The sequence below is a fragment of the Leopardus geoffroyi genome, chromosome A2 (assembly GCF_018350155.1).
Source record: "Leopardus geoffroyi isolate Oge1 chromosome A2, O.geoffroyi_Oge1_pat1.0, whole genome shotgun sequence".
Classification (NCBI taxonomy): Eukaryota; Metazoa; Chordata; class Mammalia; order Carnivora; family Felidae; genus Leopardus; species Leopardus geoffroyi.
The window spans coordinates 9,832,530-9,844,015 of NC_059331.1; the positions used below are offsets into that span (position 1 = coordinate 9,832,530).

General features: G+C 58.7%; 1 protein-coding gene across 1 annotated transcript; it reads left to right on the forward strand.

Moving 5' to 3' along the window:
* On the forward strand, window positions 1-11,051 carry NANOS3 (nanos C2HC-type zinc finger 3). The gene is made up of 3 exons (XM_045492206.1): window positions 1-394; window positions 6,590-8,763; window positions 10,713-11,051. Exons 2-3 carry the CDS (start codon window positions 8,268-8,270, stop codon window positions 10,778-10,780), a joined length of 564 nt encoding a protein of 187 aa, XP_045348162.1. The 5' UTR covers window positions 1-394; window positions 6,590-8,267; the 3' UTR covers window positions 10,781-11,051.
* Window positions 11,052-11,486: the final 435 nt, after the last annotated feature.

Genomic DNA, 11,486 nt, shown 5'->3' on the forward strand with positions numbered 1-11,486 from the left:
GCGGGCCCCGGGAGCTGCGTCCTGACGCCCCATGGGTATCCCGCGTGCGTCCCGGTGCGCCTGGCGGGAGGCCTCGGGGCACACACGGTCGCCGCCGGACCCACCGCCCGGCAAGGCGCGGGGAGGAGGGAGGGGGCGGCGGCAGCGGCGGGGAGCGCGGGCACGTCACCGAGACAGACAGGCGGGCGGAAGGGAGGCGGCGGCCGCGGGTTCGAGCCGGCGCCGGAGCCCCGCGGCCCCCTCCCCCGGCCCGCGGCCTGGGCCCCCCCCCCCCCCCCCCGCCCAGTCCGGGAGCCGCCGAAATGCAATTTCCCGTGCAGGCGCCTCGGCTCAGGGGGCTTTTCCGGGCGGGTTTGGAAAGAAGAGGGGCGACGCGGCCGCGGCCCAAAACGAGGTGAGCGCGGGCGCCAGGCGGGCGGGGGCGCCGCCCGCGGGGAGGGGGCGCGGCGGGGCGGGGCGGCGGCGGAACCCGGCTGCGGCCCCCTCGCGCACCTGCTCGCGGCCCGGGGGCCGGCGCCCTGGCCTCTGCAGCCCGGCCCTCCATTGTTGCGGAGGCTGGAGAAGGGGGGCGGGGAGGCCCCGGCGGCATCTCTGCATCTCGCCTTCCCCGAGAAGGGGAGCCGGGGAGACCAGACGCCCTAAAGAGGACAGGCCCTCAAGTACCCGAGGCTGGGCCGCCGAGGGGGAGGGCAGGCCGAGATGCCCCCGCCGGGAGGGGCTGCATGATGGGGGGCGTAGGGGCAGCGGTGCCTGGGCCGCCCGACACCTGACCACGGGGAGGCCCCGGGGCCGGGCGGTGGCGAGCTTTGTTCTTGGGGGCGCAGAGCGGGTGGGGGCCTCCGATATCCAGGGCTGGGAGAAGCTCAGGTCCGGCGCACGCGTTCGGGAAGGCGCCCCCGGCCAAGTTCACGGGCGCGCGGGCCTGCGCGGGCCCTGCGGAGACCGATCCAGGCGCGATTCGGGCGGGGGGGGGGGGGGGGGGGGGGGGGCCCATAGGGCCTGGCTGTGGCCGTGGCCCCGCGGCTCCAGCGGCGCCGCCTTCAGGAGCCCTGGCGCCCTCCGCGGGCTCCCCGCCGGCCTGTCATTACCTGCGGAGGCTGCAGGGTATTTACTGGGGCCAAGGTTTACTAACAGGAACACGCCCTCCAAAACTGGCCAAAGAAGGGAAAAATGGCCCAGAATCCCACTGCCGGGGAGCCTTTTTAAAGCGACAGGACCCCTTTCACAGGGACTTCGCCCTGGTGGGCATGCTGAGGGTGGGGGGATGAAGACCTCTTATTGGCTGGTAGGAGCTGAGAAGTGCCCCCCATCTCCTTTCCCACCCATCCCCCTGCCCTGGACTACTCACAGATACATTTATGGAGCCACAGTTAGATATTCCCAAATCCCTGATGAAGTCTCCCAATCCACATCATCCCTATTGTTACTCCCATCACCTGCGGGAACAGTCATCCGCACACTCGCACACACAGTCACTCACGATAACACTGCCACGTGGGCACACACATCACCCGCGATGACGAGGACGCGCAGGGCTGACAGCTGGAAAACATTGCTACGCTGAAAAATGCAGCCATCGCCGACAGTGGCCGCAGTGTAGGCACCGCCTTGCCTAAAACGTGGACATTCACACAGTTCTCTACTGCACGCGCACACACACCCGGATGCTCAGTGTTGCACGGGCACCCGCAGGCTGTCACCCAGGGTAACCATGACTACCGCAAATACTTAACCCCCCCCCCCATGTACTGATAGATACCACCATCCATAAGCACTGGAACAGACACACGTACACGATGTATTCATCCACGTGCCAGCCCAAGCAAGGATCTGCAGTCCCCCAGATGACTGGACACACACACACAGCTGGTATGAGGCCTGTGTGGACACTGACATCAGGCCATCATAATCGTGACGTACACACGCACAGATCCCCAGTAACACAGCTGCACGTGAGGACACACGGTGGCCCATGGTAAGACTGACCTCCTAGACCCCCATTATGACACCGTCACCCACAGACAGATGGGACCCTTCAGCAGTACCTACACCTATAGTCACCTACCCTAACACTTGATTATACACCTCGACACCTACAGTACCAACACACAGAATAACACACGCGCAATGGCCCACAGACCCACGGGAAAATGACAGAGGGACAAGCAGAAATCTACAGTCACCTGGATGTAAAGCCAACACTTGTTTATTGAGCATCTGTTATGTACCGGGCACTGTTCTAGCACTGGGATGCGAGAGATCAAAATCCCTGTCCTCCTGGAGCTGACATTTTAGTGAGGGCGGTCGGGGGGCACCATGATCAGATGACACACAGACTACAGTCACCCCCAGTGACACTGACAGACGACAGACACCCACACACGCTGGCTCACACGTCGACCTGCAGTTACTCACAATTAGCCTGACACACACCCACAGTCATACTGACATCCACACACAAACAGAAGCCCACGGGAGTGCCGACACTTGTGCCGACACAAAGACACCACTGGCGTAGACAGCCACCCACTACAGCACACGCCCACCTGGATATACAGACACCCACAGAACCCCCCGAATAGCCCAGCAGAGTAGCTAGGAGCCCAAGCCCACTGCAGACCCCCAGTTACAGGTCCATTGGTAGCTGCTGCCCGAGTTTTGGCACAGTCCACCCTGACCCAGACCCAGGGTTACTCTGCACCATGAACCTCACTAGAGTGTCTGAATTTCCCATCGACCTGCCCTAGGCCCCTCCCCCTCCCCAACCCCCACCCCTACCCTAGCCCCGGAGAAGCTGGACCCTTCTGCCTCCTCCATCTCTGGCCCCGTATCTGGTAGCCTTGAGATAGAAGCCCAGGGTCCCAGCCCACTGGCTGCCCCCAGGTCTTGATGGGACAGATGAGCCCCTTGGCTGAGGACCCTGTGTGAAAGGGCAGGCAGGTGGAGAGGAAGCCATGGGGAGGGCAGGTAGGAACCTGAGAGGTCATGGAGGTATCAGGGAGATGAGGAGTCCCCTTCCCTCCAGTCTACACAGCCTGGGCCATCGATGGGACTCCACTTGGGGACCTCCAAGTGCACTTTTGCTACACACTCCATAATGGGCTCTGTCGGCCAGGCCCTGACCAGCTCCTCCTGCACGTGCCCCACCAGGGTCTATCCACACACACAAGGGCACACACACAGGGACACGTGTACACTGGAGCAACTACGGGGTCATGCAACCAGGAACACTCGCATGGACATACACAGAGGGGCACACAAAGATGTGCAGGCTGCCAGACACCCTCTGGAAGCCCTGTACCTCTGACCTTGTGCCCCTGGCCCCTGTTCTTCAGCTTGACAGACCTGCCTCCTTCCGTCTGTACCCATCTGGGTCTGTTGGGACCTCTCACCTCCAACTCTGACCCCCAGACCCATGCCAGCTGCCTTGCCTTGCTGCCTTGCCCTCCTGGAGCTCAGGGTGAGGGTGGGTGTGGGGGCAGGTCAGTGTGGTTTTGGGATGGCTCCCCTCACCCATCACTCCCAACCCCCTGCCTAGACAGATCCTCCCAGTTGGGATGGGAGCTGGGGGCGGGGGGGAGGGGTGCTGTCCCAAGGACTAAGGAACAGGAAGAGGGAGAATGAGGGCTAAAATGGCCCTGAAAAGTCCTCCTTCCTTGCATCAGGGTCTGGAGTTGGGGTAGGAAACAGCCCCCCATCTTCACTCTGCTAGGCTTCAAAGTCAGATAGGGGGATGCCTGGGTGGCTCAGTGCATTGAACTCAGTCCATTTTTTTTTTAACGTTTTACTTATTTTTGAAAGAGAGAGAGACAGAATATGAGCGGGGGAGGGGCGGAGGGCAGGGAGGGGGTCGGGGGACACAAAAGCTGTGAAGCAGGCTCCAGGCTTTGAGCTGTCAGCACAGAGCCAGACAACGGGGCTCAAACTCACTAACCATGAGATCATGACCTCAGCTGAAGTCGGACACTTAACTTTCTGAGCCACCCAGGCGTCCCTGAGCATCTGACTCTTGATTTCCGCTCAGGTCATGATCCCAAGGTTGGGAGATGGAGCCCTGTGTTGGGCTCTGTGCTGGGCGTGGAGGCTGCTTAAGATTATCTCTTTCTCCCTCTGCCCCTCTCCCCTGTGCAAGCTCTCTCTCTCTCTCTCTCTCTCTCTCTCTGTCAAAAAAAAAAAAAAAAAAAAATCAGATGGAAGCCCAGTTGGCCCTTCAGAAAGCCATAGGACGCTTGATGGGAGGAACGGTCAGCTTCCTCTCTCCCACCTCCCCACGGGCCCCAAGTCCAGAGAGTGAGATGCAGAGCAGAGCCAACCCTCACCAAGGGCCAGACCCAGACTTGGAGGGGATAGGTTAACAGATCAGATGTAAAGAGGCAGACGCACACAGGCAGACCCAGACAGCAAGAGACAGGAGCACACACAGAGCAGGAGATCCAGACAAATACTGGCCCATGAGGGGCACAGTCAGACCCAGACAGACACCAAGGGCAAGGGCAGAAGCCTGCACTGACCACCATAGACAGAGAGACAGGCAGACCCAGGGTAAGCCCCAGGCAACCCCTCCTCCATAGGGCCTATAGGGGCTTTGGATTTCCTCCCACCCCTTCCTTTGGCTGGAAACCCTGCCTTCCTACCTGGGCTCTGACCCTCCGGACCAGGCACCCTCTGATGGTCCTTGTCTTGGAGACAACCCCTTTAGGGACTTCCCTCTTTGGTAGGTCAAGGTCAGAGCCCTCAAGGAATCAAGTCAGAGAGGAGACACAGAAGGAAAAGGGTGTCTTGAGGAGTCTCCCCACTATTGTGCCCAGTACCTTATGCCAGATGACTCCTCATTCTAGCTCCATAGTCATCGTCACAAACAAAGCTTCTGAGGAACCTGGGTGAGTTCTGTTCCAAACTCTTAGAGCCTCACCATCCTCATCGATAAAATGGGTATCCTAATAATAGTGATGTAGGTAAAGCATTATTATTATAAACTTCCCTTCCTGAACCACGCTTCTCCCCCATAGTTTTAGGCATTCTGTTCTTTAGGACCTTGATTTTCACTGCAGGAGACCCCACGTGGCTTTCTCAGAAGGGCCTAGATATCCTGAGCCTGGTAAAGGGGGGCCCTCAAACTATCCCCAGAATGGGGCCCTTTTGGCTGGATTGATGGGTGGTGGGGGAGGGCTCCCTACTCTGAACTCCAGTCTGGTGTGGGAACGTGGCTGGATCCCTGGCCAAGGTCAAGAATGTGGGCTCTAGGGAAGGGGCTTCATGAAGTAGGGGAGTTTCACAGGAGCGAGCATTTCCAGGATCCCCTCCCAGGGCTTCCTGTTTGGGGACAGGTCCTACAGGGGCAGAACTTAAGGACCGTGGGCTTCAAGGGGGTGGCCTTGGGGCCTCTGTAGGGACGGGGTTATGGGGGTCTAGGCAGGCTGACTTTAGAGGCGGGACTGAGGGGTGGGGCTTAGTGGCCTTGGGTGCTCCTGAAGCTGGAATATGGGCGTACCAGAAGGGGTGGGTTCAGAGGGCGGGGTGTGGAGGCAGGGCTTAGAGGATGTGGGCTTTTTGAAGATGGGCTTTGAAGGTGGTTTTATGAGGAATGACTTTGGGGGTGGGCTTTAGAGGACGGGTCCCGGGGACTGGCCATAGGAGTGTGGGCTTTCAGAGTCAGGCTTTAGGGAGGGGCCGGGGTGGGTGCAAGGGTCTCTGGGGGCTGGCTCCGGGTAGGGATCTGGGGACCTGGCTTGGAGAGTTGTGCTGGCTCAGTCCACCTTTGACAAGGGGCGTTTTGGGGTTAACTTAAGCTCAGCACACTTGGGATCCCTGACCCCCTCAGTATTTCCCAGTAAACTGAGAAGGGACTGGACATTTGAAGGCCTCTCCCCAGGCAGTCCCCAGACCCCAGTTGGAGGTGGCTTTTCCTGAGACTGCGCATGGAGGGTTGGGGTGGGGGACCTTGAGGGGGTGGGAGCCCAAATCTGTGGGCCCCTGGAGGGAGGGACTGGGAATGGGGAGGGGGCAGCATTTTGGTGCAGTTGGGAGTCTGAGCAGGGATTTGACTGATGCCTATTTTGAAGCCCCAGGGTGAGCGACCCTGTACCCCCACATCAAGGGGGCAGATGGCCAAGGGGGGTCTCTCCTCTAGTCCTCAGGATTCTCCGCTGTCCAGCTGTCCGGTGGACCAAGTGGCCCTACTGCTAGCCCCGAATTTGCAAAGAGGAACAACCCCCTGGGGTTGTTGTGATTCATAAACAATCTTGCCTTGCGGGGAACACATTGAAGCTCACAGAAGGTATTACATTGTATTAAAATGACTTGTTTATCTCTGTTGCATCAATGTCCTGGGGCAATAACCGTCTGGCAGCCAGACCTCTTGGGGCCACTAGGAATCCCTCCTTTGCCTCTCACTAGCAGTGGGTGCCCTTTGGCCTCAGTCTCCCAACTGACAAATAGGAGTCCTCTGCACCTTCCAGGACTGTTTTGAGGATGATTTGAGTAGATGCGCCGAGAAACAAGCCCACCGCCCAGTATTGCTGCCTCTATGTAGCAAAGCCTACGTAAATATCTACAGTTATTATTTATATTTATCTTGTGCTTTTTCCAGGTCCTGGAGCAGACAGGTCCTGCTTGCTGAATTACTGAGTTAATAGGTCCCTCACCCCCTCCAGTCTCTCCTGCCCCGATCCCACTGTCCAGTCCTGCCCCCCCTGGAGAAGTTGCCAAGGGTTTGGGGGAACATTCAACCTGTCGGTGAGTTTGGGCAGCTCAGGCAAACCATCGACCGTTGAGTGGACCCCGAGGCCTGGAACTGCCATCCACCCATCATGACCCCTGCCTTCTATATCTGGAGGGCCGGGGTAGCTCCCAGATCCAGCCTGGGCATCCCCTCCTTTAGGCCACAGCGAAGGTCACAATCAACATTCATTGTTGTCGGTGGGTTGTGAGGACGGAGGCCAGACCCACCGAGGGATGAATGTCACTGTGGCTGGGCCGGACACAGCCTGAGGGGAAGGGACAAGACCCACTCACGCGATGCCCTGACCTCAGCTCCTCACCCCTTGGGGAGGGCTGGCATCTGGGATCCTTATGGACACAGGCCTCATTTGGGGAATAAATCCAGGGGAGTGGGGGGAGTTGGGAGGCACCTGGAAAACCTTTCTGACGGGATAGTGAGCCCTGTTCCCAGAGGACTCAGGACTAGGATTTCTTGAACGAGTCAGTCAACCAATGAATGGGATGGGCAGGCAGCAGAGCCCCTCTTCTCTGTGTCTAGGTCCTGGGCCCAGCACCCACAGACCTCTGCTTTACCTGTGGTTGCCCCTTAGCACCTTGGTGCCTGCTCATCCCTTCATCTGCTGAGTCTCTGCCCCACCTGGGTACCTCTCGAGGGTCTCATTTGAGGGAGTGGGTGGGGATTGAGGTGCTGGGGGGGTCCCCCCCCTCCATTAACCCAGCCTGTGCCTCTGCTGCCCCCATAATGTTTTCTCACTTCCTGTCCACCCCAGGGCCAGCACCTAGCCATAGGGGCTTTGGTAACTGGATGGGGGAGACTGGCTTTTGTGTTGTCTTTGTGAAGTACGGGCAGGTGGCCTCATACCTCAGGGTGTTCATCCATGGAAGTGGTTCCACTGAAATAGGTGTGAAAGCTCCCTGAGGGGCTCCTGAGCTGGGCGTCTTGATCCTTGGCCTTCCCCGTGAACCAGGCACCATCCCCCTTCCAGAGACAGCCGCAGCATCTGCAGCTCCCCACCTTCCCCAAAGAGCCCAGGGGCACCCGGCCCCTCCCCCAGCCCAGGGGAAGGAAGACACAAGTTACTAAGTTACTGACTACATCAGTGCTTGTCTTTGGGGTGGGGCTTCCCCCTCCCCTCCCCGTCTCCCTGTGGGGCAGGACTGGCTGGCCTCACAGGCCTCCAAGAGGGGTAGGCAGGGGTAGCCCTCCCCATGCCCCTCTGTGTGGGGGATGGCTCCCAACTGTGGGTGCCCCCTGCAGCCTGTGTCCTGTCACTCCCCATCACCCCCAGCCCACCTAGAGACCATGTATCCCCTGGCAGGTGCCTTTATGGGGGAGCGGCAGCAAGCCCCCCTGTGACAATAAGGAACCTCCCATGGCCTGCTCCTCCCCCTTCACACTCCCTTGGAGGTATAAGGAGGGAACTGACAGCCCAGACTCCTAGGCTCCACAGAGGGGAAGGGAGGGGCAGAGGAAGGGTTAGAAAGCGGAGCTCTGGGCAGGCAAGGCTTCTCTCTGCCCCTCTACCTGGCACACACGCTGCCCAGCTATGGGAACCTTCAACCTATGGACGGATTACCTGGGTTTGGCGCGCCTGGTCGGGGCTCTGCGTGGGGAAGGGGAGCCTGAGACCAGGCTGGACCCCCAGCCACAGCCAGCTCCAGGACCTGGGGGTCAGAGGCCCAGCCCGGAATCTTCAGCAGCTCCTGAACGCCTGTGCTCTTTCTGCAAACACAACGGCGAGTCCCGGGCCATCTACCAGTCCCATGTGCTCAAGGACGAGGCCGGCCGGGTGCTGTGTCCCATCCTTCGTGACTACGTGTGCCCTCAGTGCGGCGCTACGCGTGAGCGTGCCCACACCCGTCGTTTCTGCCCGCTCACTGGCCAGGGCTACACCTCCGTCTACAGCTATACCACCCGCAACTCAGCTGGCAAGAGGGTATCCCGGCCTGATAAGGCGAGGATGCAGGACTCGGGGCATCGCAGAGGAGGAGCAGCAGGAGCGGGAGCAGCGGGCACGGGAGCAGCGGCGGCAGCCTGTGCAGGTGGCTGGGGAGACCCGCTGTGGAGGGGACCTGCCCCAGGCTGTGGCTCAGTCCTTCGGGGCCTCTATGAAGTGGGGTTAACCCAAGCACCCACTTTAGAGGGGCGGGGGGAGATGATCTGTGTAGAAACTTTAGAACAATATTCTAGAAGTGTTGCCCAATGTGAGTAAACTGGGGCTGGGATTAACTCGTGGCCTTGGGCAAGACTCTCCCTCTTTGGGCCCATGTGGGAAACGCCTTCTTTTCCAGGCATGGGGTGATCTGTCGGGGAGGCTGTGGGGACTAGTAGTGGGATCTGCAGTTAGGTATAGCAGGGGCTCCAGTCCCGCTTGGCACTTAGGAGCTGTGTGGCCTGAGAGAAGTTCTCAGCGTCTCTGAACCCTGGCTTCTTCATGCTCCTCCTTTGTTCACTCTTTCGCCAAATAGCTTGGGTGTCTGTTTTGTGCTGAGTGCTGGGCTGGGTCAGCGATGTGAAAATGTAGATGGGAGAGCGGCATTTCAGAGAGTGTGATGAGTGCTGAATGGGAGAGTCTGGAGGAAGCCCCTGGATCCGGATGGAGGGGTCCAGGAGGGCTTCCTGGGGGAAGTGACTTTTGAAAGTCTAATTCAGTTTGATGGAGTGCTGAGAAGTGTGGCCCAGGCATTGGAGCTCGTTCAGGAACCCAGTGAAGTTAATGTCTCTGGGACAGAATGCGTGTGCATGTATGGTGGAAGAGGTGTCAGAGACTTGGGGGAACAGCACAAAAGCCTTATAAATCTTGGACTTGGGTACTAGGGAGCCACAGAAGGGGCAAGACCAGGTCTGCATGTTAACAGTATGTTGGACCGTGGTAGACTGGACTGTCGGGACAGATTTCAGAATGTTAGAAGGCAGGAAGGAGGCTGGTCCTCCAGGCAAAGGTGTCAAGGCAGCAAGGAGGGAGAGACCCCAGCATCCAGGGAAACGTCAGGTTGTGTGTGGATCAGCTCAGGAGGGCAGCGGGGGCATAAGTTTATGAGAGCTTTGGCTGAAGCCTCCCTGAGGTCTAAACTGGCCCCACACTGCCTGGCTCACCCCATGGGTCACCCCATAGCGATCATCAAATGTGGATTCCATTTCTGCAGGTCTGGGTGGGGCCTGAGCACCTGCATTTCTAACGAGCTCCCAGCCAGGCAGGAAGGCCAGGGACCAGGCAGGCCGCAGGCTTGGTGTAGTTTGAGTTTACGTGGCAGCAGTTATTACAGATGCGAAAGGCCTCAGCTCCTGTGGGGTTTTAAAACAAATCGTTTTAGCAACTTTAATTGCTTTTGCGGAAGATGACTAACAGAAGAGGCAGGTCTGACTGGGCCATGTTGTTGCCCATTTGGGTGCCCGATGTGGGTATAGCCTCTTCCATCAGAGTGTGAGCTCCTTGAGGGAAGTGACTGGGCGGGACCATCTCACCCTCACCCCCAGAAGCTGTGCAGGGAGCATTTGTCCAAAGAGATGAGTCCCTCCGGGAGAAGACCATATTCCCCAAGAGATACAGTGAAGTCCAACTCGGAAATGGGGGAAGCCGAGGGTACATAGAAATGATGGCCTCAGAATTTGCTTTTTTTCCCCTCTTAAGTGGGAGGGAATAGGAAAACTCCCCAGATTTGGAGGGTGGGGTGGAGCAGCCCTCACCACAATACTGGCAGAAAGGCCAGCCTCCTGTAACATTCTGGGTGTAACAAATCCGGAGTCCCAGAGCCCTGCAGCCGCAAGGGGGCAGCGCAGCCAGCCAGAGTGGGAGTTTCTGGGCTTTGTATCCAGCTCTGGGTCCCACCCTGGGCTGTCCTGATCTGGCGGTCACAGGGATGCTATTCCAGGAGCGGCCCCCAGGTGGCGCCAGAGCCCTGGCAGCCTTGAAGTTTGAACCAGGACTTTGAGAGCCTTGAATCATACCCTATTATCGTTTTTCTCCTTCCCTCCGCTTTTTAAAATCCAGGTTCCAAAGGTGCTGGGAAGTCTTCTGGACCTTCACCCTCTTCCTGCTGTCCCTCCACTTCTGCCTAGGAGACTGGTGCAGGGAGGATGGAGATGCTGCCTTCCCCTGGGTGTGGGGACCCAAGCTGGATGGAAGATGTATTTTGGGGAAGGTCCACTTTGCAAGGACCTGCCCCTGGGCCCTTCCCCCAGCCTGGAGGCCTGGCTAAGAGAGCAGGGCCTGGGAGCACAGCTGAAAGAGCCCCCCCACCACGAGGAAGGAGGTGGCCGTTGGTCACCCTGGCCCTCCCTCCCCAGCACTGGCCACCCACTCAGCACTCAATAAATACTTATGAATGGATCAGCGTCAGAAGAGGCCAGGTCTTGGGACAAGGTAGTGTGAACAGCTCCAGAGGGGATGGGGCACCTCTTTTCTATTCTCACTGCATCTTTCAGCCCCCACATGTTACTCTGACCCCCACTTTCCCCAACTGTTATTTGGATTTTGGTTCATCCTGGAGCGCTGGGGTGAGCTTGCTTTATGCTGAGAAATGGGAGTGGGCACCACAGGGTGACAGCCCAGCACCTGAGCACGGCACTTGCTGCCCGGTTAGCACCCTGAAGCCATTTCTGTGATGTTTGGTATTTTCGAACTCCCTTCCAGCCATCTCTCACACACTGACATGCCAAATGGGCAGAATCCTCCACCCTGGAGGTGGGGGCTTGATAGGAGACTGTCCCTCCCCCTCCTCCCCAAATCATCCTGACCAAGGAGGCCCTCAGTGAATGTTTAGGT

Excerpts from the sequence above, each read along its gene's own strand:
- NANOS3 (XM_045492206.1), top strand. The coding sequence starts at position 8,268 with ATGGGAACCTTCAACCTATGGACGGATTACCTGGGTTTGGCGCGCCTG. Across the intron at positions 8,764-10,712 it reads AGCGGCGGCAGCCTGTGCAG|GTTCCAAAGGTGCTGGGAAG; the intron begins GTGGCTGGGGAG and ends TTTAAAATCCAG.